Source organism: Anomaloglossus baeobatrachus, chromosome 5 (genome assembly GCF_048569485.1).
Source record: "Anomaloglossus baeobatrachus isolate aAnoBae1 chromosome 5, aAnoBae1.hap1, whole genome shotgun sequence".
Taxonomy (NCBI): Eukaryota; Metazoa; Chordata; class Amphibia; order Anura; family Aromobatidae; genus Anomaloglossus; species Anomaloglossus baeobatrachus.
This window is the reverse complement of record NC_134357.1, coordinates 290697113-290724045: the sequence shown is the minus strand read 5'-3', so window position 1 is coordinate 290724045 and position 26933 is coordinate 290697113. Positions and strand designations below refer to the sequence as shown.

Sequence of the window (26933 nt, the reverse complement as noted above, 5' to 3'; positions counted from 1 at the left end):
TTTGGTTTTTGTGGCATTTTCTTAAAAAAAAAAAATGACTATGCTTTGGACATTTTGTATAACATTTCTCCAATACATTTTTTTGAAAAATGCCAGAAAAAAATGGTTATACAAAATGACACAAAATAATAAAAAAAATGCCCATAAAACACTTGACTTCCCTCTTCTACTACATTAAAATACACTAAAATCTGTTATCTGTACTTTCTAAAAGGGAAGGAGCCAGGCAGGATGAGAAAGGATGATAATGTAGTAACGTGTCTTTTTGTTGCAGCTTTTGCCATCTATTTTGCAACTATCTTGTTCTTTTCTTTAACTTCCTAATATGTACTTTAGTTATTGAAGGTCAGAGGGATATGTGTGAAATCCCAAGGGACCCCCGATTCCCAGACTGCTCTGGAAAAGTGGAGGTAAGTGTATTAGACATGCATGTCATTAATAACAATAGTAGAAATAAATCACCTTCATCTCTGGGCCGCCATCTTTTGATGTTTAACCAGTTCAAGACCGGGACAATTACCTTTGTTACTAACCCGTCACATTTTCGGAGAGTTTTTTGTAAATGTGGTTTAAATAGCTGTCCAGATTTTTCCTGTTTGGATATTTAAATAACTCTCGCATTTTTTTTTATATATGGGGCCTACTTTTCAAGTTAATTTCAGATATTTGTTTTTGCTGATATCAGGCGATGTTGGTGAGAAAACAAAAGAAATACTGTTTTTCCACATTATAGAGAGGGGGGAGGCAGCACTGCCTATGAATGGCATGCAACAAATAAAAAGTGTAAAATTCACAAATTCATTCCTACTGTACTATAATGCAAAATGAGATTTTTAGCAAATAATTGATCAATAATTTGAGCCACCCCTGCCACGTGACGGCAAATCTCAATAGGGGGGTCCTACTCTATATTATATAATTTGCCATTGTGCCATACGGCGGCCTCCTAAATATTTTAATAAGCAGAACCATATATAAAAGCAACACATATAACTGTGACATCTCAGAACCGCTCCCATGTTGCAAAGACAGATAAATGCGAATAAAGGCAATCCAGGTGCCAGCATATGCAGCAAGGCCACACACAACAGCACAATGTATCCTTTTTTATAGCCACAAAGCACTTCCAAAATACATTTTTAAATTTGCTTCCTTTTATGCAACAATTATTTTTACCTATAGGACACAATTATTTTTCCTACAGTGTCAAAACTAGTAACAGTAATTTGTATGGCACTCGGCTTTTGTTCTACTTATTCTTATTTTTCTTGGTTTATAATTTTATTTATTGTTTATTTGTTTCACACATTGTTCCCTCATAAAGTCATAAAACACCTTTTGGGGGCATTTCAATATATATATATATAGTTTTTTTTTTGCTGATATCCATTGTAACTTGGGCTGGTATATTAGACCCATTTACAGGGGAAATTCAGCCCGATGCCTGCAGAGCAGAGCTGACAAGGTATCCTAGGATCCGACAGCTCCTGCTTCCTCTCTACACCCAGAAATTACATGATTACTGGATCTGGAGGAGGAAGTGCAATTAGCGCTTCCTATTCTGTATGCCCAATGCTTATGCAGCATTGTACAAACAGTGATGAGGAAGGCAGAGATGGTAATAAACCCCCTCTGCCTTCTTTATAGAACTGACTGGCTGAATCTGACAGCCAGCTCCTTGCACACTGCTGTGAAGCTTCTCTAAAATGCAGTAAAGTTTTAGAATGTCACTGCAGAGTAGAATGTGAACGATCCGGATAGTTATAGTCTGAGTGGTCCAGAAGTAGTTAACAGTTACTCAATTTTACTCTCAAGCATCATCTTGAAGTTGGCATCATCAATCTTCTAACAACCCTTTGCCATTTCAGTGGATGCGATCAAGATGGACATCAGATCCATGTTATGCTTTCTATGGAGTGGATGGTACAGAGTGTTCCTTTCTGGTGTACCTCAGTGAGGTCGAATGGTTCTGTCCAGTTCTACCATGGAGAAATCAGTCTATCAGTCCATTTTACAAACCCCATCCAAAAAAACAGGTATGAATACAAAAAGGTAACTTTTTAAATATAATTGGTATATACCTTTAAATTAAAAGTTGTTCAAGTTTACTTAATTGGCATGTATAAGTTGTGTTTTCCCCGGCCAATCAACAACAAGCTCTGGAGTACAGGGAAGGGGGATAGATAAAGAGGTATAGTGTAGTCATGGAAGCAAGGGTCACTTGATGAATCAATGAATCATATGTGGTTTGTGTCTGCATGTGCAGTATGAATAACATCACATTGTAGAGAATTCCGAGATTTAAAGTAAACTACTTAAAGCGCCACTCCTGTGTTTTATTTTATTGCACCGCTGGAGTGGTGCTTTAAATGCAAGCCCCCGCCCTCTGTCTTACAGTCATCTGGTAAGTTGGTAACGTCTTCATCTTTTTCAACGTCACTTCTGTCGTCTCTGGTGGTTTGTGACTTGCCAGCTGCTCCAGTGTTTTGTAGAGCCCACTACAGGTCACAAATTAATGCATCTCTATGAGAATCTCGTTCTGGATCTCAAAGACTTGCTTTGAGAGCTTGTAATGTAACATCTGACTTTCGGACAGTGAGAAGTTACTGTTACAAGATGGCAGCTGGAGGACCGGAGTGGCATCTGTAAACAGTGAAGACAGCGGCAGGTGAGTATATGACAATGGACAGGGGATTTAGATTTAAAGTGCCACGCAAGCGCTAACAAAAAAACCCAAAACTCTGGAGTGGTGCTTTAAAGGAGCTTTCAGTTTGGGGCAAATTAATAGACATATCCCGGAGCAGTGGATGCTGTGAAGTGAGGAAAGAAAGTTCCTGCACCATAGTGCTTGCAAAATACTAATGAAGAGGAACACCCCCCAATAAAAAAAATGGTTGTAAAGTTACATAGCATGAGAATTGTGTTGGTTTATAGACTTATTAGATTAGTAGGTGCAACAGAAACAGTTTTAACTCGGAGTAAAAGATGGGTGCAGCAAGATCATGGAAGGCAAGCCTTTAGTTAGACCAGTTCTTTGGACTCACCAACCTCTGAAACTTTGGAAACAAGGAGCATACTTACTTAGATAGCTTTAGCCTAGCTTTAATTGGCCAAGGCGCCAAGACAGTACCCCTCTTCTAAAAAGGTTTTTGTTTTACCAAATGTTTAAAATACCCCTGAATGCTCATGAACTGTTCTTGTCCCAGGCGGCCTTCCGCACAGAACTGTCTTCTCTCCTTGACCCAATGGGAACCGGTAAAGAATCCCTCATCTTCATGAAGAAAAGACTGAGGAGGCTCGAGGCTCAATGGCTTTTGGCTGCTAGGAGGTTAGAGGCCAAGATTCAAGATACACCACACGAGCAGAAACAAGTATGAAAACATTCAACTCTATTTACCCCATTCAATATAGTTTTACGTCTACACTTTTACCGTTCATTTCTTTTACTCAATGACCTATCAAACACTTTTTCCATCATATCTCATTAGATTCTAGTCCATATTGGATTTTTGACAGAGGAGTCCGGTGATGTTTTCAGTCCAAGAGTGCTGAAAGGAGGACCGCTGGGGGAGATGGTGCAGTGGGCAGATGTTCTCGCAGCTTTGTACGTGTTGGGCCATAGTCTTAAAATAACAGTGTCTGTGAAGGAGCTGCAAAGGTGAGAATATCAATGGTGTTTTGTTATCGGCTTCTCCAGAGTTTGCTGTCTTGGTAAAAGATTGGGAATTATTTGTTATTGGTGCTGAATCTTTGTTTTTAGATTTTTCTTGTAGGCACTCCTGTCTTCTGACACTTTCTTCCTTTTAGTTACTTAGGTGTCCCTCCTGGAAGAGGAAACTGTCCACTAACAGAGCCACTAAGTTTTGATCTCATCTACACAGACTACCATGGCATGCAGCAGATGAAGCAATACATGGGGCTGTCCTTCAGGAAGTACAGGTGAGAGGATGAGTTTAATTAGAGGCCATGGACCCAGATATGTATTTAAGTCTGTAGCTATATCTGGGGCTTCCAGGCTTTTTTGACCATAGACATCCTTCTGACAACTTGACGTAAAACAGTGATATGTGACCTCTTGTGGCTTCATTTGGCTACTTGATGGTTTACTGTGACTTTTGACTTGTCCCAGAGCTCCTGCAGCAATTATGCTCAAAACTATAGTTACCCATAGTTTCCTATTGTGCTTTGATGTATGTTGACACCCCATAAAATAAATAGATCCCTGCACTCCACACCGACATTTGGCCCCTTACAGAGGGTCCACACCATGAACACCCCCCTCCTGCAGGTGCCGTCTGCGTGTGGTGGACACATTTGGGACAGAGCCAGCGTATAACCATGAAGAATATGCCACACTCCACGGCTATCGCACAAACTGGGGATACTGGAACCTGCACCCCAAACAGTTCATGACAATGTTCCGTGAGTTTGGGAAGAGAAATCTGGGGGGATTTCAACTGAAGTGATCTGACATCTTGCTAAGCATGCTACGTGATTTCATATGTATGGTAGAAAAAAGATATCCCAAAATGTTGTCATCACCTAGTGAATAAAGGGGAAGTATCACTTGATATTAGCTGGCAATTTCCATCACTTTTTTCTGATATAGCCGTTGCGATAACTATAAAGGGCCCCAGTCATAACCAGAACCCAAAAGCATTGGATACCCTACAGATATATATTACACAATGTCTGTACTGTACATCATAAAACAATTCATATTGTAAATGAGTGTTACAATAAGGCCAGTCAATTTACCAAAAAATAAATTACCTTTTAATGAAACTTCCCCTTTGTTCTTCTCTTCGTGTGAGTGAGCTGCCATCTATGCCCCGCGGAGTTCATTTATCTTAACTTTATTAGGCACACGCATTGTTTTTCATTATTAGAACTGACAACAATTGGAAGGAAGCATTTACATTATCTAAGGTTTCGCACTATATTAGTGGTAAATGGCATTTAAGGTGAAGCTCGTTGGAGTAATTGCAGGACAGGGAGGTGCGAGGTACAAGTGTGATTTATGAAATAGCGTGCTCATTTATTGGGAAATCAGGTCGCATAAAGGCTATACAATATAGTGTAGTTTGAAGAATGGCTAAGAAGGAATTGGATGACCTGATGATATGGGCTAAGTAAGATAGACCACTTTATAATGTAGGCAAAGCATAATTAGATTTTAGTATATTTTTGGAAGTCAAGTAATGTATGGACTTTAACAGTATGGAAGAAATATCTGTAGGGATATAGATATGGATGTAATCCATTGTTACGGTATGTCTACCAGATGCGGAGATCCTCTAATTTCTGACTAAGGACAGGAATACATGTAGGAGATGCTATACAGCCAAAAACTTGGCAAGCTGTGGCTCTTAGTTTGGGCACCCCTATTAATGTTAACCTTTTTTCTTTATAACAATTTGGGTTTTTGCAACAGCTATTTCAGTTTCATATATCTAATAACTGATGGACCGAGTAATATTTCTGGATTGAAATGAGGTTTATTGTACTAACAGAAAATGTGCAATCCGTGTTTAAACAAAATTTGACCGGTGCAAAAGTATGGGCACCTCAACATAAAAGTGACATTAATATTTTGTAGATCCTCCTTTTGCAAAAATAACAGCCTCTAGGCGCTTCCTGTAGCTTTTAATGAGTTCCTGGATCCTGGATGAAGGTATATTTGACCATTCCTGTTTACAAAACAATTCCAGTTCAGTTAAGTTTGATGGTCGCCGAGCATGGACAGCATGCTTCAAATCATCCCACCGATTTTCTATGATATTCAGGTCTGGGGACTGGGATGGCCATTTCAGAACATTGTAATTGTTCCTCTGCATGAATGCCTGAGTAGATTTGAAGCGGTGTTTTGGATCATTGTCTTGCTGAAATATCCATCCCCTGCGTAACTTCAACTTCGTCACTGATTCTTGCAAATTATTGTCGAGAATCTGCTGATACTGAGTTGAATCCATGCGACCCTCACCTTTAACAAGATTCCCGGTGCCGGCATTGGCCACACAGCCCCAAAGCATGATGGAACCTCCACCAAATTTTACTGTGGGTAGCAAGTGCTTTTCTTGGAATGCCATGTTTTTTTGCCTCCATGCATAATGCCTTTTTGTATGACCAAACAACTTAATCTTTGTTTCATCAGTCCACAGGACCTTCTTCCAAAATGTAACTGACTTGTTCAAATGTGCTTTTCCATACCTCAGGCGACTCTGTTTGTGGTGTGGTTACAGAAACGGCTTCTTTCGCATCACTCTCCCATATAGCTTCTCCTTGTGCAATGTGTGCTGTATTGTTGACCGATGCACATTGACACCATCTGCAGCAAGATGATGCTGCAGGTCTTTGGAGGTGATCTGTGGATTGTACTTGACTGTTCTCACCATACTTCTTCTCTGCCTTTCTGATATTTTTCTTGGCCTGCCACTTCTGGGCTTAACAAGAACTGTACCTGTGTTCTTCCATTTCCTTACTATGTTCCTCACAGTTTAAATCTCTGAGACAATTTTTTGTATCCTTCCCTTGAACAACTATGTTGAATATTCTTTGTTTTCAGATCATTTGAGAGTTGTTTTGTGGAGCCCATGATGCCACTCTTCATAGGAGATTCAAATAGGAGAACAACTTGCAAGTGGCCACCTTAAATACCTTTTCTCATGTTTGGATACACCTACCTATAAAGTTCAAAGCTCAATGAGGTTACAAAACCAATTTAGTGCTTTAGTAAGTCAGCAAAAAGTAGTTAGGAGTGTTCAAATCAAGAAATTGATAAGGGTGCCCATACTTTTGCACCGGTCAAATTTTGTTTAAATGCGGATTGCACATTTTCTGTTAGTACAATAAACCTCATTTCAATCCAGAAACATTACTCAGTCCATCAGTTATTAAATATATGAAACTGAAATAGCTGTTGCAAAAACCCAAATTGTTATAAAGGAAAAAGGTTACCATTAATAGGGGTGCCCAAACTTTTTCATATGACTGTATGTGATGTATGTATGTGACTGTATGTGATGTATGTATGTGATGTAACATAGTTCTATTAAAATCCTTTCTGATGGACATCTTCCCTGGTTTCTAGCGTCGTTCTGGTCCTCTTCAGCGCTACATCAGCACTCTTCTTCTTTGATGGCTCCCACCAGGATAACTGTGTGGGACGATGCTACTTCGACCAATATAGACTATAAAGCCTCAGAATGAGGTTCCATAGAGCTACATTGTGAAAGTGACTTCCTGTCCACACATAAACCTCTATGTGAAGCAGCCAGGCTGAAGTCACATGATACAAAAGAGGACCGGAAACAGTGAAAGACATCGATCAGTAAGTAATTAGAGTTGAGCGAGTACCTAACTATTCGCATTCGCTATACTCATGAGTACTGTCTAATACTCACGTATTTGTTCCCAATAGCATGTGCAATGCAAGTCATTGGGAAATACTCGCAATGTAACGAATAACCCGAATTCCGCACTATACGTTACTCGCATGAATAGTACAGCATTCTGGTTACTCGTTACTTTGCGAGTTTTCCCCATTGACTTGCATTGCACATGCTATTCAGAACCAATACGCGAGTATTAGACAGTACTTGTTATGAGTATAGCAAATGCGAATAGTTAGGTACTCGCTCAACTCTATAAGTAATTTAATACACCTACACTACATCACATACATATGTAGAAACGATTAGGGTCTAACATTTTTACTAAGAGTACTTTGTGAAAGCACCACTCCAGCTTTTTGTTTTTTTTATTTCAACATTGGAATGGTGCTTTAAATCTAAACCCCTGTCAGTAGTCTTATACTAATCCTCCAGCATTTTCACCTATTATCATCTTCACTTCCATCTGTCTTCCCAAGTTTGCAACCTGCTGGCTGCTCCAGTATTTTATGGAGCGCGCCAGAAGTCACAACTCAATACAAGTCTATGTGAGCCTTATTCTGGCTCTCATAGACTTGTATTGAGATCTTGTGAAAGAACTTGACTGCTGACCAATCAGAAATTGCAGTCACAAGATGATCACTAGAGTGATGCCCAAAAAAAAGGTGAAGACGCTTGAGGGTGTCTATAAGACTGGGGGCAGAGGTCTTAGTAACAAAGGTTTACAATCAATTATGAATGATTTATCAGTAAGTCATGGAAATAGAATGTCAGGAATACCTTCCTAGGATAACCTTTTATTTTCAAGGGTGCCAAAAAGAGCTAGCCAATAATATCAGTCTTTGATTTCTAGCCACAGTGGTGCTTTACATCTGTCTGCAGCCAGGCTTCATGCAACATAACAGGCTTAAAGGACTTTGTGGTATAAAGGGCACGATAGCCATATCCACACACTGTATGCTGCCCATTCTGCAGATGTAGAACCATTAGGATTGCAAGCTGTGTATAAACCCATATTTCAGATTCTATATTATCAACACCGCTACTCCTACAGGTGTATGCATGATCAAGGCTAAGCCTGTATGAAATGGTGCAAATCCTCAATCATCCAAAGTGGTAAAATTTGATTCAGGCGTTTTCTTTACCAACCCTGTGTTATCAGTTACTATGACTGTCCAGAAATCTCTTGGTAGGTCATTTAGTACACATATACATATATAGCTATAGTGTTATTCTACAACTGATGATTGAATCATGGAGTCAGCCAACCATGGCATTCTGGCATGGAGCTACGGGCACTGTTCCTGCATTTGTGGCACCCTGTGTTACTGCACGTCCATTTTGCTGAGCCTGCTTACCCCCTGTATTTGCTGCGTTCCTCCACCATCATTGCTGCACTGCTCGATGACTTGTATTGGATAGCATTGCCATGCATCTATGTGCCTGATTGTGTCCCCTATAGCTCCCTATGGATACAAAATGCTACTTCTAGACTGTTTCAGCTCTGTGTCGTTGCTCTACAGCTCACACTCCGGATAATTCCTTCATGGGGTTTGTAACAGATGAACTGAATGAGACTGAGCGCCAACAGGTAGCTCAGAACAAGGTCAAGAACATGGCGGTCGTCTATGGAAAGGAAGCGGCAATGTGGAAGGTAAACTATTCTCTCTCCCATCACCATTACATGTAACGCTTTCAATACTTGACTGGTGTTTGTATATTTCACTGCTAAAGTGTATATATAATAATGCGAACATAATTTTTAATTTGGATTATTTAAACATTCAATTTAACCCCTTTAAAGTTACTGTCCAAACTTTCCCAATGCTATGACTCGTAGTTGGACCCTCAAAAAATGTGTGTATGGTAACAGCCAAGAAATGGCTTCCGCACCGTCAACCACTTTGGTTAGGGTTTTCATTTTAAAGGTAATCTGTCAGGTGCAATATCCACCCAGAACCATGAGCAGTTCTGGGTGTATATTGCTAATCCCTGCCTAATCGTCCCTGTATACACTAGCATAGATAAAGGGATCTTTAGAAAGAGTGTTCCTAAAGATCTTTCATCATATGCTAATGGGGCCAGGGATTAGTCCCAAGGGCGCTAGTTCCCCCGACTAATTCACCCTCTTAGCATATTAGCATGCCCACAGGGACCTGCTAACATGCTATTCAATGCCCATTGCCCAGCATCATCGGCAGTGATGCTAGTACCTGTGTCCATTACCACCGCCTCAGATGTAGGGTTTAGAGTCAGTGCGCATGATCATAAGTCCCCGCACTTCCGGTCATGGGCACTATGAAGCCGGGCTTCAGAGAGGTTTAGTGCGCATGACCAGAAATGCTGAGACCTCTGATCGTGTGCACTGACCCTAAACCTGGCATTCTGAAGCTGTGACAACCGATGACGCTGGGTAATGGGCATTGAATAGCATATTAGCATTTCCCTGTGGGCGTGCTAACATGCTAAGAGGGTAGACTAGTAGGGGGATATAACGCCCTTGCGAGTACTCGCTGGCCTCATTAGCATATCATAAAGGATCTTTCGAAATACTTTTGCTGAAGATCCTTTTATCTAGGCTAGTGTATACAAGGATGGTTAGGCAGGGATTAGCAATATGCACCTGTCGCGGGCGGCGGAGGGGACGCTGCGCTCTCCCTCTGCTCGGGTCCGGCTGCCGCTGCTGCTGCGGCCTCTGCTGCTCGGTGGCTTGAGCGATGTGCCGGATCCCGGGGACTCGAGCGACGCTCCTCGCCCGTGAGTGAAAAGGGGTTTGGTTTGGGGGATTTATTGTCCGTGACGCCACCCACGGTTGTGGTGATTGTGTGGACACCACCGCTGCTCTGTGTGGGGATCCCGGGAGTGATGGTATGGAGCAGCTAGATGTTGGCCCTCCCCTCCGTGGGTAGGGGGTTTTGGTGGTCCCGGGACCCGATGATGGGGAGTTAGGATGGTTGACAGGTGGGTTATGGGGCCTGTTGAGGTGCAGGGGCGCAGGGGCAGCGCTGTGCCGCACGGCACGGAGGTACTCACTCAGCCCAAGGATGATGACACAGTTCACGGTAAACAAGCGGCTGGTTGGACGGCTCCCTCGGACGGCTGCGGTGTTGATGTTCCCTGCAAGTTAGCGGTGACTGTCTCTTCCTTGCACCTAAATACGGTTGTTGGTAGCGATGGATTTCCACCGGTAACCCGCTCCCCAGCTTGGCTATGAGCCGGAGGAGCCCCTCTTTTGCCCGCAGGCGCTGGCCCTGAGAAACTGGTGCCCTGGCGGTGGCGGTGTCTCTCCAATATGGTTGGACTGTTGCCTTCAATCGGGACTTTGGCTGTTGGGAGACCCAGGAGGTCCCCTTCACTGACGGATTTGGCAAATTCACGGCGACTCCTAGCCTTGCCGGGATCCGAAAGGCCCCTGCCAATGGTGCTGGCTTCTCTTCGTATACCGCTCCGGTACCGCCGGGCCACCACCCGTCCACGGTCCTTTCGGCAACCTCCGATCAGCCTCTCCTGCAAACGGTCACCGCCGTCTGCCAACCTTGCTGTCTCAGTCCGGGGCACACACCCGGACCAACTTCAGGCTCTAACTGTCACTTTCTCTTCCACCTTAACTCCTCTCTCTTGCTCCTCTACCACCTCCCTCTCACTTCAAACTCTCCACTCCACTGCACTGCACTGCACTGACTGGTTTTCCTGCCTCCAGGACTGTGAACTCCTCGGTGGGCGAAGCCAACCGCCTGGCCCACCCCCTGGTGTGGACATCAGCCCCTGGAGGAAGGCAACAAGGATTTTGTGTTCTGACCTTGGTGTTCCTGCAGGGAATGTGGGGTGTGTGGTGGTGTCATGACCTGTGACTCCTGGCTTGCCCAGGGCGCCACACACCCAGAACTGCTCGTGGTCCTGGGTGCATATTGCACCTGACAGGTTCTCTTTAAGTGAAATCTGTTACCAGGTTTTGCTGCCCCTAAGAGCAGTGTAAGGGGCAGAGACCATGAGTCCAAGAATGCATCATTTAATGGGCTGTTTGCTACAGTTCTGATAAAATCACAGTTTTCGCTGCTGCAGATCTATCAGTTCTCTGAATGCTGAACTTTCCAAGCCCCCGCCCACATCACTGATTGGCAGCTTCTGTGTACACTGTGTATATGCGGAAAACTGCCACTCAGCTGTAGGGGTGGGATTATACAGAGCTCATGAATATGGAGGACTACATGGCAAGTTTACTAGTCCTCTAATTATAATCTCCTGCTGATTAAAGAGATTTTCATAAAATCTAAAGCAAACAGCCAAATAAGAGACACATCTCTAGAATCAAGGTCTCTGAACATACATCATACTGCTCTTAGATTATGTAGCAAAACCTTGGTGACAAATTCCCTTTTACCCTTATTCTACAGATAATGTGTAATCGTCATCATTGTATTAAACCAGATATGCAATGTTACCTCCTAATATTTGTTGTCGGCTACTATTTACTATACTTTGACATCTCATCCATAACCCTAAGATCTTTCTAAATGTTGTTGTTGTGTCACCGCATACTAGTGTATGATATACGATATGCCACAGAGAGAGAAGAGAAATAATAAATGCACATTCTTAGTTGGCGGCGAATACATTTACTACTCAAACCAATTGTATTCTACTAATTTCAGCAGCATTTCATGTCTGAACTATTCTGTTTTCCCGTTCTAGCATTTCCATCAAATCTGTCTTCTCCATTTCTTCCCAAAATTGCCAGTATTGTGAGTTATTCACTCCCTTCTCTTTTTTCCCAATAAATTCATCCCTGATGACGTGATACAGTTGCAGGTATGTACTTATATCTACATCACACATCTACCTCTCTCATAGTAACTTATCCATCTGAAATTGAACTGTTGATGTATAGAGCGTCAGGTTGTCAAAAGTGCAAGTACATAGCCATAATCTCCATAGAGAGCAACAGATAGCAAACAAAGAAGAGAAGCTTCTAAAGGAGTCAATGTTGAGCTCTGTATAACCCCGCCCACATCGCTGATGGGCAGCTTCCTGTCCATATACAATGTACACAGAAAGCTGCCAATCAGTGGTGGAAGTGAGGTTATACAGAGCTCATGAATATGGAGGACTACATGGCAGCAAGTTTAGTATGGTAGTCTTGTAATGATCATTGCCAGCTGATTTTATGAAAACCTCACTGAGCATCCCAGTAAGTGACACAACACTAGAATCAGGGTCTCTGTCTCTACATTATGCTACTTCCAGATTACTTGGCAAAAATCTGTTGACAGAGTCCCTTTAAGGAAAGTTCACATTGGGTGGAGATGGGTAGAGGTAAAGAAAGTAATGCATAGAAATATTAATTAGGAATTGTTGTAGAAAGAGTTAATATCTATAGGAGAGTTTTTTAAAAGTGGTAGTCAAAGATTTTTCAAAACTTCCTTCCCTTACAGCTGAAAAACTGTAAATTTTGTGCCAATTATTTTTTAAGCCAAAGCTAAAAATGGATGTGCATGAAGAAGTAAAAGTCCTTTCTTTATATTTCCCATTGCTTTTGCATTAATTTCTAACTAAATAAAACAGTTTTTCCAGAGAATGTGCTGCTTTTTATGTAGATAACCTAACATCTGCAAAAGCGATAAAAAAAATCATAACTCCCCATGTCAATCCCCCACCATTTCGGCGGTCTCAGTCGGACTACATATACTCATTCTTCAGTGATAATGTATGGCACGTGACCCTTGCAGTCAGTCAGTGATGGCCGGAGTGGTCACATTGACATGGATATCTGTACAAAAGAGACCACCCAGTGGCTGAGACCATCGGTGAAGTAGCTTGGACCAAGGATGGATATTTAGTATTTTATTGCATTTGCTGCTGTTGTATTTGCTGATGTGACATTCTATGATTGTAGGGTAAAGAAAAGTTTCTGGCTGTACTACACAAGCACATGGAAGTGCATGGGACGGTTTATTTCGAGACACAGAGGCCCCCTGAAGTTCCTGCCTTTGTTAAAAACCATGGTTTGCTGCCACAGCAGGATCTCCAGCAGCTCCTGAAGAAGTCCAAGGTGAGAAATGTGTAAGAGATCAACTGTTCTATTAGTATATAGCTTAAGGCCCCCTTCATATATCCATAGAGAAACACATACATGCAGCACAGTCCGTTTTGACTATGCGTGTTTGTTTTTATTACCCATCCATGTGTAAGTTTTTAAAAACGTGTTCTAAACCAAAACTAGCATCTTCAGCAGCGCCTGTGCTGCATTCCATAAAGGTGCATGTTATCCCCTGACTCCCCCTGTAGACCCCACAAGTACCTTTATAAAATCTCCTGCCCTGTATGCAAATCCTTGGGTCTGGTCTAATGGGCGTCCTAGGTTGCAGCTCCTGTCTCTTTTTTCGGTGTTGAGTACTGTCCTCCTTTGGTGATTGACGTGGATGACGCCTCCGGCACCATCCATGTAGCTGGGCAAAATCTCACACCTGTGCAGAGACATTGCCGGCTGAGCAGGCGTACTTCGCTCTGGTCTTATTGTGGGCAGAGCATAAAACATAGGTGAGCATGCACGAACTGGCAAGTTCTCTCCGCGGGCCCGAGATTTAACCTAGGTATGTGTATGACGCAGATGAAGTGTCATCAACGTCAATCATCAAAGGAGGATGACGATCAGTGCCAGAATGGACACCCATCGGACCGGACTCAAGGATTTGCATATGTAGCACCCCAAGGGGTCGTGGGAAGATACTCGTCACCTGGCCGGTGAGAATCAGGGGATGTCACAGGTGGGCCTGCCCAGTTTCGTGACTGAGGTGTACACGGAGGGAGAGGGGTGGTGAGGATGATGGTGTAGGTTTGATTTCGTGACGCCACCTGCGGTATGCGGCCAGGGAATTAGCCGTCGCTGCTGTCGCTGTCCTCCGGGGCAATTAGTTATAGCAGCTAAGGTGTTTCTGCTCCCCAAAGTTGGATCGGACCCCGGGGAGGATCAAGAGGGGAGTAGTGATGGCGGGCACCAAGGCAAGGGGCGGCGGTGCCAGGAATGACAGGAATGACAGGCGGACACAGTCTCTTCGAGTTCCAGGTGTTTTACTCACAGTCTATGCCGCTCGCCCGGAAGGTACCAGTTACCTTCTGTGATGGGCCCCGTCGACCTTAGATAAGTTGGAAGAAGCCACCGGTGTTTGGGAAATGTCCTTTCTAAGAGTTGCCCCTCCAGTGGTGAGGAGCCCGGGCTGAGCATTCCGCTCCAAGCCATAGGCCCCGTGAAAGAAGAAAAAGAAAGAAGGTGATGGTGGTGTCTTGTTGCCAGAACTGAGGTCCCGGGTAGACTGACTGAAGATTGTGTGAAGTTGCTCCTACTTCTACCCCAAGTGGAACCCGCCCCCCATGGTGGCTGGCTTCAGTGACCAGGAAAGTCCCATGCTTCGTGATAGCCACCCCCCATCTACCCTGGAACATCCCTCCAGTGGGAAGGCACCTGACTATGAAAAGTGTGAATGTGGAACACCGGGGATTAACCCCCTCCTTACCCGAGGCGAATACTGCACCTTAAATAAGGTGCAGTACTCTGTGGTGATTGGAGCCACAGGGGCGCCACACATACAGCGTGAGAGATTTTATAAAGGTATTTGTGGCGTGTACAGAATAGTGCACACAGCAGAAGACAGCTCTGATGGGGCTTTACACAGGGCCAGTTCCACCCACAATTTGCGGACTTGACTAGCCAATTTTCCAATACAGCGATCTGAAACCAGCCTAATGCAGGAGGAGCTTGGGAAACATCCATGAGTTTTTTTATTCTCACATGAGAAAAAGATGCCACAAACTGGATGAATATCGTATCCAGCATGTGAAAGATATGATAAAAACATAAAGTGAATTCAGCCTAAGGCAGGAAAACAAGTAGATTGAACACAAAAAATATATCCAACGGTTCAAAGTTTACCCTGAAAGTAGCCCTTGTCTGACGATCCGACAGGTGCTATAGTGTCTTCAGCTAGGTTAAAGAGGTTGTTCATTACCCTGGTTACTGTTTTTGCTATGAATGCTCAAGGATAATGCCCCTAAAGATCTCCATATACATTTTCTGCCAAGTTTCAGGTTGTCATGTCTTGTTGTTTTGCATCCTTTGCCCTGGTGCCAGCTTGTCACAGCCATCACTTCCTCTTCAGAATCCTCTGCTTCCTTATGACCACATTTCCCATGATTCCTTGTGCTGGGCTGCAAGCCAGAAGTGAGCATGCCCCCTGTAACTCCGCCTACACTCCTCCCACAGAATCATACACACGGGTCCAGCATGATCTCTTATACAGAACACTGTTACAGGTAATAGAGTAATGCACCAGTCTTGCCAATAAAGATCATCTCATACTGCCCCTCACTGATAGATGGATGGATCAATAAATAGGGAAAGATATACAGGTGCATCTTTATAAATTAGAATATCATCAAAAAGTTAATTTATTTCAGTAATTTAATACAAAAAGGAAATGCATATATTATATAGAGTCATTACACACAGAGTGATCTATTTCAAGTGTTTATCTCTGTTAATGTTGATGATTCACTGTCTTGAGCGCCCTCGCTGGCTGCTGGCAGTGTTTTCTCTGGCTGGTCTCCCCGAGATCAGTGATTGTTTTGTCTTGTTGGTCTACTAGGCATTGCTCCCACCTGGCCAGAATCCTACTCCACACTGATGAGGGGCAATACCCCGAAACAGCTGTCTGTGGATGGATACCTGGCCTTGATATTTCCCTTGTCATATCTTTAAACTTGTCAAAAAGTTGGATATTGACTAAAAGGGCCACTTAATATGGTGGTTATGGTCGTCTCCAAAAAAGAGCCACCCCTCGGCTGGGTCCTTCCCGGAGGGATATCTGGCTGGTTTCTGTGTTGAGACTCCTAACAGAGGCTCCACGGACTTTTTTGATTTGCCTATTTCCCAGGGGGCAATGTACCTAGGATTTCACTGTCTTGAGCGCCCTCGCTGACTGCCGGCAGTGTTTTCTCTGGCTGGTCTCCCCGAGATCAGTGATTGTTTTGTCTTGTTGGTCTACTAGGCATTGATCCCACCTGGCCAGAATCCTACTCCACACTGATGAGGGGCAATACCCCGAAACAGCTGTCTGTGGATGGATACCTGGCCTTGGTATTTGACACACTCCACAAGGAGGGTAAGCCACGAAAGGTCATTGCTAAAGAAACTGGCTGTTCGCAGAGTGCTGTATCCAAGTATATTAATGGAAAGTTGAGTGGAAGAAAAAAGTGTGGTAGAAAAAGATGGACAAGCAACCGGGATAACCGCAGCCTTGATAGGATTGTTAAGAAAAGGCCATTCAAAAATTTGGGTGAAATTCACAAGGAGTGGACTGCTGCTGGAGTCAGTGCTTCAAGAGCCACCACATACACACGTATCCAGGACATAGATTACAATTGTCACATTCCTTATGTCAAGGGACTCATGACGCCAGAAGCGTCAAGGAGAGAAAGAACTGGACTATTGATCAGTGGTCCAAGGTGTTGTTTTCAGATGAAAGTAAATTTTACATTTCATTTGGAAATCAAGGTCCCAGAGTCTGGAGGAAGAGTGGAGAGGCCACAATCCAAGCTGCTTGAGGTCTAGTGTGACATTTCCACAATCAGTGATGGTTTGGGGAGCGATGTCATCTGCAGGTGTAGGTCCACTGTGTATTATCAAGACCAAAGTCGGCGCAGCCATCTACCAGGAAATTTTAGAGCACTTCATGCTTCCCTCTGCCGACAAGCTATTTGGAGATGGAAATTTCACTTTCCAGCAGGACTTGGCACCTGTCCACACTGCCAAAATTACCAAAACCTGGTTTAATAACCACAGTGTCACTGTGCTTGGTTGGAGCAAACTCGCTTGATTTACACCCCATAGAGAATCTATGGGGTATTGTCAAGAGGAAGATGACAGACACCAGACCCAACAATGCAGACGAGCTGAAGGCTGCTATCAAAGCAACCTGGGCTTCAATAACACCTCAGCAGTGCCACAGGCTGATCGCCTCCATGCCACGCCGTATCGATGCACTAATTCATGCAAAAGGAGCCCCGACCAAGTATCGAGGCATTTACTGTACAGACTTTTCAGTCCAACATTTCTGAGTTTAAAATCATTTTTCAGTTGGTCTTATATAATATTCTAATTTTCTGAGATAATGACTTTTGGGTTTTCATTGGCTGTAATCCATAATCATCAACAGTAACAGAAATAAACACTTGAAATAGATCACTCTGTGTGTAATGACTCTATATAATATACAGAAATAGATCACTCTGTGTGTAATGACACTATATAATATATGTGTTTCCCTTTTTGTATGGAATTACTGATATAACTTAACTTTTTGATGATATTCTAATTTATTGAGATACACCTGTATGAATCTATTCATATAATAGAAAGTATACAGCAGAACATATATATATATATATATATATATATATATATATATATATATATATATATATATATTACACAGGGTAGGTATACCGCCGTGTGTGTATATGTATATACACACCAAGCAATATACATACATATACAAGGGAGAGCTGTGTCTGCAGGGAGGGCTATGTCTACAGTGAGAGCTGTGCCTGCAGGAAGAGCGGTGTCTGCATGGAGAACTGTGTCTGCCAGTAGAGCTGTGTCTGCAGGGAGAGCTGTGTCTACAGAGAGCTGTCTCTGTATGGAGGGCTGTGTGTGCAGGTTGAGCTATGTCTGCAGGGAGAGCTGTGTCTATAGGGAGAGCTGTATCTGCAGGGAGGGCTGTGTCTGCAGGGAGGGCTGTGTCTGTCCTCACCTTTGCTAATCTATATTTTCTATATGTGTATTGTGTTTTCTTACATCAACGTTGTTACATGTTGGGGGGCTTGCTATTCCTTTGGGGACTGCTCCGAGGCGAGTTAGGATTCCTTATTTCTATCTTTGAGGTGTAGCAAGTTTCTCCGGACGTCAAGAGGTGTCTAGGTGTGTTAGGAACATCCCACTGCTTCTTCTGGTGTTGTATGATAGATAAGGGATTACGGTCAGCTTAGTTTCCAACTACTCTTGTGATTTTTGTTTTTTCCTGATTAATGGGATTTTTTGTGATCATCCACGGTTATCAGTTCATAACTGCTGTATCTCCAGAGACAGCTGTGTCTTCAGAGAGGGCTGTGTCTGCAGGGAGAGCTGTGTCTGCAGGGAGAGCAGTATCTCCAGAGATAGCTGTGTCTGTAGGGAGAGCTGTGTCTTCAGGGAGAGCTGTGTGTTGTGAATGTCAGTTATGCTTTTGCTGCTGTGAGGCTCCCTCTTGTGGCCAGGAATGGTTTGGATAGAGACCAGGTGTGTTGCGCAATGGGCGTTTCCATTGCTAACGCTCTGCCTATTTAACCCCTTAACGACCCATGATGTACTAGATACGTCATGGATCGTGTGCCGGTAAGCCCCGCCCCCTGCCGCCGGCAGGCGGCGGCGAGACGCGCACATATCAGCTGTTATCAACAGCTGACATGTGTGCCTGCTAGCCGCGGGTTGAATCGCTTCCACCCGCGGCCATTAACCCCTTACATTTCGCTGCCAAAGTCTTGGCAGCGATATGTATATGGGCGCCGCCATGACAGTGACTTACCCCGCCCCCACCGGAAGTCACGTGACATGATCACGTGACTTTCGGCAGTTGCCATGGTAGCACAGGGTCATGTGATGACGCCTGTAGCTAACATGAGTCACTTCCTCTCAATGCCGGAATACAGCCGGCATTGAAAGTGAAGCAGCAAATCTGCAGTTCTCAGCTCTGTAGCTGAGATCTGCAGATAGTGCAGAGCGATCGGATTGCTGATCGCAATAGCCCCCTAGGGGGACTAGTAAAATAAAAAAAAAAAGTAAAAAAAAAGTTTTAAAAAATTAAAAAAATAAAAAAAAATAAAAGTTCAAATCACCCCCCTTTCACCCCATTGAAAATTAAAGGGTTAAAAAAATAAAAAATACACACATATTTGGTATCGCCACGTTCAGAAATGCCCGATCTATCAAAATATAAAATCAATGAATCTGATCAGTAAACGGCGTAGCGGCAAAAAAATTCCAAACGCCAAAATTACGTTTTTTGGTCGCCGCAAATTTTGCGCAAAATGCAATAACAGGCGATCAAAACGTAGCATCTGCGCAAAAATGGTACCGTTAAGAACGTCAGGTCGAGACGCAAAAAATAAGCCATCACTGAGCCTCAGATCCTGAAAAATGAGAACGCTATGGGTTTTGGAAAATGGTGCAAAACGTGCGCCACGTTTTTTGGACAAGCTTTTGAATTTTTTTTAACCCCTTAGATACAAGTAAACCTATACAAGTTTGGTGTCTACAAACTCGCACCGACCTGAGGCATCATACCCACACATCAGTTTTACCATATAGTGAACACGGTGAATAAAATATCCCAAAAACTATTGTACAATCCCACTTTTTTTGCAATTTTTCCTGACTTGGAATTTTTTTGCTGTTTTCCAGTACACTATATGGTAAAACGTATGGTTTCATTTAAAAGTACAACTCGTCCCGCAAAAAACAAGCCCTCATATGGCAAGATTGATGGAAAAATAAAAAAGTTACGCCTCTCGGAAGAAGGGGAGCAAAAAACAAAAACGCAAAAACGGAAAGTGCCCGGGGGCTGAAGGGGTTAAACCCTGGTCTACTAGCAGGCTATGCCGGATGTCAGTTGTTCTTTGTTCACCAGCCTGCTTCATCCTGCTCCAGACCACATCTACCCCAGATAAGTGCTTGGCTCTTTATTTGTTGTTTGGTTCTTTTTGCTCTTATCTGAGTTTGTCATTTGCTGTGGTTGTTTTCAGTTTATTTGCATGCAGGGATCTTCCCTCTCTGTTGCTTAGCTGGGAAGCTCCCTGCAGCTATGTTTGGAGTATTGCTCCTATAAGTCCATGTGTTTGTTGCTTCTTGAATTTGTATGGTTCCTGCTTTCTGTTCATTGGTATGACAAGAGCGCCTGGTATAGGACGGAGTTCAGATCTAGCGATCTGAAGGATTTTTATACTATTAGGTTTTTGGATTTTTGCAGGGTTTTTCTCTGGCCACCATCAGTCTCTTTCCTATCCTGTCCTATTTAGTCAGTAGGGCCTCACCTTTTGCTAATCCTATCATCTATCTGTGTATTGTGTTTTCCTATATCACCGCAGTCTTTGAATGTGGGGGGCTTGCTGTTCTTTATCTATTTTCTGAGGCAGAGAGTTATTCATCTTTCCTTCCTTTAGGATAGCTAGTTCTCCGGCTGGGTTCGCGGTGCACAGGATGTTAGTTCACCCCTCGGCTACTTCTAGTGTTGATGGTTAGTAAGGGGATGGCGGCCAGATTAGTTGCCAATGCTCTTGTCACCTTTTACCAATGATTTGTGGTGGTCTTCCATGGTTCCGGATCATAACAGCTGTGTCTGCAGGGAGAGCTGTGCCTGCAGGGAGAGCTGTGTCTGCAGGGGGAGCTGTGTCTGCAGGGGGAGCTGTGTCTGCAGGTATAGCTTTGTCTGCAGGGAGAGATGTATTTCCATAGAGAGCTGTGTCTGCAGGTAGACCTGTGTCTGCAAGGAAAGCTGTGTCTGCAAGGAAAGCCATATTTGCAGGGAGGTCCGTGTCTGCAGGGAGGGCCGTGTCTGCAGGGAGGGCCGTGTCTGCAGGGAGGGCCGTGTCTGCAGGGAGGGCCGTGTTTGCAGGGAGAGCTGTGTTGGTAGGGAGAACTGTGTCTGTAGAAGAATGCATGGGAGCAGTGGGAGCTCTGCTGAATGGAGCACCACCCGTCCACACAGCAAACCAAGCTCACCCATCAATTTACACAGCTCATGTCTTAAGGCCCAGTCACACTAAACAACTTACCAGCGATCCCAACAATGATACAACCTGATAGGGATCGCTGGTAAGTTGCTAGGAGGTCAATGGTGAGATGTCACACTAAGCGACGCTCCAGCGATCCCACCAGCAACCTGACCTGGCAGGGATCGCTGGAGCGTCGCTACACGTGGAAGCATGCTGCGCTTGGTAACTGAGGTAAATATCGGGTAACCAACCCGATATTTACCTTGGTTACCAGTGCACACCACTTAGCGCTGGCTCCCTGCACAACTAGCCACAGTACACATCGGGTTAATTACCCGATGTGTACTCTGCTACGTGTGCAGGCAGCAGGGAGCCGGCTTCTGCGGACGCTGGTAACCACGGTAAACATCAGGTAACCAAGAAGCCCTTCCCTTGGTTACCCGATATTTACCTTCGTTACCAGCGTCCGCCACTCTCACACTGCCAGTGCCGGCTCCCTGTTCCCTGCACTCCTAGCCAGAGTACACATCGGGTTAATTACCCGATGTATACTCCAGCTACGTGTGCAGGGAGCAGGGAGCCGGCACTGACAGCGTGAGAGCGGCGGACGCTGGTAACGAAGGTAAATATCGGGTAACCAAGGAAAGGGCTTCTTGGTTACCCGATATTTACATTGGTTTCCAGCGTCCGCAGAAGCCGGCTCCCTGCTCACTGTACATTTAGTTGTTGCTCTGTCGCTGTCACACACAGCGATGTGTGCTTCACAGCGGGAGAGAAATGAGCAAAAAATGGTCCAGGACATTCAGCAACAACCAACGACCTCACAGCAGGGGCCAGGATGTTGCTGGATGTCATACACAGCAACATTGCTAGCAAGTTGTGCCTCAGCAGCGATGTTGCTAGCGATGTTGCTAGCGATGTTGCTAGCGATGTTGCTTAGTGTGACGGTACCTTTAGGGGAGATTTTCAGAAATTCAGAGGATTCTCAGCCTGATGACCAGGGGAACAGCTCAGGTTACAGAAGGTATTTAGTAAAGTGCTTATCTATGGTAGTTAGTTCACATGATAGTGAATTGTAAAGCAGTGGTCAGTCCCTTTAAGGGGTGCTTCACACATAGCGAGATCGCTACCGAAATCGCTGCTACATCACGGTTTTGGTGACGCAACAGTGACCTCATTAGCGATCTCGCTGTGTGTCACACTGAGCAGCAATCTGGCCCCTGCTGTGAGATCGCTGCTCGTTACACACAGCCCTGGTTTGTTTTCTTCAAAGGCGCTCTCCTGCTGTGACGCACAGATCGCTGTGTGTGACAGCGAGAGAGCGACGAAATGAAGCGAGCAGGGAGCAGGAGCCGGCATCTGGCAGCTGCGGTAAGCTGTAACCAAGACAAACATCGGGTAACCAAGGGAAGCCCTTTCCCTGGTTACCCGATATTTACCTTCGTTACCAGCCTTCCCCTCTCTAGCTGCCAGTGCCGGCTCCTGCTCTCTGCACATGTAGCTGCAGTACACATCGGGTAATTAACCCGATGTGTACTGTAGCTAGGAGAGCAAGGAGCCAGCGCTAAGCAGTGTGCACGGCTCCCTGCTCTCTGCACATGTAGCTGCAGTACACATCGGGTTAATTAACCCAATGTGTACTGTAGCTAGGAGAGCAAGGAGCCAGCGCTAAGCAGTGTGCGCGACTCCCTGCTCTCTGCACATGTAGCGACGTTATGATCGCTGCTGCGTCGCTGTGTTTGACAGTTAAGCAGCGATCATAACAGCGACTTACAAGGTCGCTGTTACGTCACAGAAAATGGTGACGTAACAGCGACGTCGTTGTCGCTGTCGCTATGTGTGAACCCAGCCTTAGTCCCATAGAATTGTTATTTAATGTAAAGTACAAGGACATATTTAAAACTGTGAGCTGACAGACCTGCTTTACAGCTAAAATGCCCCACTGACATAACACGAAAGCTGGCAAATACTGCATATCAGCGGCGGCATTGTAAGTGATGGAAGAGCTTTTCTGATCTATAGGTTTTCTGAGACACAGGTCATTTACACAACATGTACACGAGGGACAATCAACCAATTATTTCCTTGGACCTAATGACATATTGACATTAATGTTGATGGATTCATTTGTGGAGGATGTAGTCAGAATTAAATTATATGCTTATACTCTCCATTATTCTGACAAATCGCTGCCTCGTTTACGTCTAATTAATAAGCCAGTCACTTTGTAGTAAATGTATACATTTCGATACAAAATTAATTTCAGGTCATTGTGTTTGTGAACATTGCTACTGCCGATCCCAATAAGCACTGACCTATCCTTTATTTATACCTTGGCCTTCCTAGTAAATATACAATGTCCTGAAAATAAAATAAAGAATGTGAAATATCCAGCTTACCTAGTTGTATGCAGTTTGTGGATAGAATCCCAGGGTGGCACACAGGTAAAGTTGTGTCAGCAGCATATAAGAGATAAGGGTGTATCCAGCAACATGTCCCCAGAATTTCAATTAAAAGCAAAAAAACCTTCATTTTTTACTATTTTTATTAATCTCTTCTGGAAAAAATTCAGAATAAAATGCAGAAAACATTATTCCATCTTATGCGTTTTGAACAGTTTTGTTCTTTATCATAGTGCCACCACCAACATTCTAGAATACTGTATATAAGAGCCCAGGCTACTCTGTAAAACATAAAAAAAAGGGATTATAATACTCACCTAGGGGGCAGTCCGGTCCGATGGGTGTCGCTGCTCTAGGTCCGGTGCCTGCTCCATCTTGTGAGATCGCTGTCCTCCTGCCCAGACCCATGTGCATGACATGTCCTGCGTCATTCACACAGAGGCCTCCATTGCGCTCCTGTGTAGGTGTGGTGCCCCTGACCTGGTCAGGCACCACTGAGTACTGCACCCATGCTGGGGACAGTACAAACAGGTAATCCAGAAGGCTGACCGAGGTGTGACTACACAGGCGCATAGTGATCAGGTCTCACACATGTACCTTTGAGAGGACCCCTGGGGATCCCAGGAGGGGGCAAAGCCTTCACCTCCACTTGAGGAGTGGAGGGGGCGAAGCCTCCATCTCCACTCAAGGGGTGTGGTGGAGAGCCTGGTTGCTAGGTGGCGTAGGCAAGAACAGGAGAGGAGGAGCAGTGAGCCAGTTTAGTGCAGCAGTCCAGGGAGAGCAGACGTCTGGAGCAGAAGTAGACCCTGGAGCTGTTGCAGTCTAACAGCGTCCGCGCAGTGACTACCGACGGGGGAGAACGGTCACCTGGTAGTGCTGCCCGAACCCCACACACAGCTGGAGAGAGAGCCGCGTAGTGGAAAGTACGGAGACTGTCAGGGAGTACCAGGCCCAAACGGGCGGCAGATCCCGGTGCGGGGATAGATCCACCTTTCCTTGCTAAACCTGCCGGTGTGGGGCCCTCAAAGCCCACGCCACAACACCCCAAAGGCCGCAGCCACGTAGCCACAGTTAGGGCCCATAGTTCACAGGAGGCAAGCAGCTGGAGTGATCTGGTCCAGGCGACAAACAAACGGCAAACAAACGAGGGGAGCAGTTACTTCCCTGGGTGACCCCCATAGGGACTAAAAGTCGGGGTTACCACAAACCACAGAAGGGCTAAGGAAGGCGAGTCGGTAGCCACCCTCATCAGTCAGCCTGAAGGATACCTGGTTCCAGCCTGGTTCATCCCAGCTACGCCCGGGTTACTCACCCTGCCATCAACAGTGAGTAAAACCCCTGAAAGACATTCTGCTTGTGTTGAGTTATTCTGCGCCTTGTGGTTCTACACACCTACACAGGGTCCTGGGGCTTGCCTCACTCTCAGGAGGCTACTACAACTGACTGCACCCACCATCAGCCCCAGGCCTCCCTTAATCTGCAGTGGCGGTCTCCACTGACCGCAATTCTGAGAGTGGCGTCACGACAATCCTAAATAGAAGATCTCCTACCTGTGACAGGATCCAGCCGAGTGGAGTCCCTGAAGGTAATGCACCGACACAACACTGGAGGGGCTTCACATCTGGCGTCACGAACAGGATAAGGACTAGACCTGTCCAGACAGGTGACCATGTGCCTGGGCGGTCCACTTGAAAAATTGGAAGCGCCGCCATATTGCCACCATGAAAAGCGCGCTGAAAAACAACAGCAGCCCGCGCTGGGAGAAGTTACCGCCCACGAAGAGGTGTGGCTACCCAGAGATCCCCTGCAGAGTCCTGACCTCGCAAGTGAAGAGAGCGGAGGCGTTCAGAGACGTCGGGACAGAAAGGGAGCCAGAAGCCTGCTGCTGGAAGAGGCAGAGCAGAAACTGAAGAGCCTGCTACTGGAGGCAGCGACGAGTCCGCTGCTGGGAAATCGTGCAGAAGGAGGCGCAGAGGAAATGGCGTCTGAACGCAGGGACCCAGAGCCAGGCTCCGCTGCCTGGTGGTATCAGGAACTTGCCCAGTTCTGCGACCAACTGGAGGCCAGGGTCATACGACAGATCAGCGAGGAACGCACGGCGCTTCTGGAGATGGCTGCCGCGGTGCAGGCCTATGAGGAAAAAGCTGCGCGACGAGTGCCAGACCGAGCGGCGACGACTCAGACCCCGATGGTGCCACCGATGGGTGAGTCCAGTGTTGCCCCTGCTAGCGCGAGTGCCCCGACCCCTGCTGCCAGGCCCGCGGTCCCTGAAGAGGCGCCCTGCGCGGCGACGCTGGACCAGGCCGCAGCAGCGATGCCCTGCCCGGCCCGCAAAGATCCGGCTGCCACCGCGACCCTCATCCATGCCGCAGGTGTGACGCTGACCCAGGCCGCCGCCTTGCTAGGCCCGGCCCGCCAAGACCCCACCGCAGCAGCGACGCTCATCCACGCCGCAGGCGAGGTGCTGAACCAGGCCGCAGCCACGCCAGGTGCGGCCCGCCAATCTCCGATCGCTGCAGCGACGCCCAGTCCAGCCTGCACAGATCCCATCGCAGCTGCGACGCCAATTCAGGCCGCCGCAGCGATGCCCTGCCCGGCCCGCCAAGAACCGGCCACAGTAGCGATGCCCGCTAAGACTCCAGCTGCGACCCTGAGTGAGACTGCGACAGCAACGCTGATCCAGGCCGCCGCCATGCAGGGCGCGGCCCGCCAAGACCAGGCCGCCGCCATGTCAGGCGCGGCCCGCCAAGACCAGGCCGCCGCCATGTCAGGCGCGGCCCGCCAAGACCAGGCCGCCGCCATGTCAGGCGCGGCCCGCCAAGACAAGAATGTACCTCTGTTTACCCCGGCCTGCAAGGCCAGAGCAGACACCGCTCCCCAGTCTAAGGAAGTCCCTGCTAGGAAGTCCCTGATAGGAGAGGACCCTGCATACTGGAAGCTGAAGGCTGATCTAGAGGCCCAGTTCCCACAGGAGATGGTGGATCGGTACCTGCTCCCTCCGCACACCCCCAAGGCGACTTCTGCAGCAACCACGCCAAAGAGTCCCCCGCCCGGGCCTGCTGATGACCACCCATCCCCGGCGCTGCCACAACAGGAGTGCTCAGAAGAACTAAGGGGGAGGGGAGGCCAGGAAGCTGAGAAGCTGACCCCGGAGCCATCAGCAGTGGATCCATGCCCCGCGCCAGAGATGCTGCCGTATTCCCGCTGGGATGAAGAGGAAGAGTTGCCCAGAAACCTCACCTGGGGGCCTGCAGGCAGTGAAGTAACGGCCCAGCAGAATCCAGCCCGTAGGACACGGCGCCGTAGCAGAACAAAGTTTTCCCCTGCACAGCAATCTCCA

General features: G+C 46.0%; 1 protein-coding gene across 1 annotated transcript in view; it reads left to right on the top strand.

The window, feature by feature from the left end:
- Positions 1–26933, top strand: part of MGAT5B (alpha-1,6-mannosylglycoprotein 6-beta-N-acetylglucosaminyltransferase B) — a 217104-nt gene that overhangs the window by 115046 nt on the left and 75125 nt on the right. The window contains exons 6-14 of the mRNA XM_075349552.1: positions 337–410; positions 1869–2036; positions 3207–3371; positions 3489–3658; positions 3808–3939; positions 4289–4422; positions 8915–9045; positions 12195–12200; positions 13285–13440. Of these exons, the coding sequence (XP_075205667.1) occupies positions 337–410; positions 1869–2036; positions 3207–3371; positions 3489–3658; positions 3808–3939; positions 4289–4422; positions 8915–9045; positions 12195–12200; positions 13285–13440 (1136 nt within the window). The remainder of the gene's footprint in view (positions 1–336; positions 411–1868; positions 2037–3206; positions 3372–3488; positions 3659–3807; positions 3940–4288; positions 4423–8914; positions 9046–12194; positions 12201–13284; positions 13441–26933) is intronic.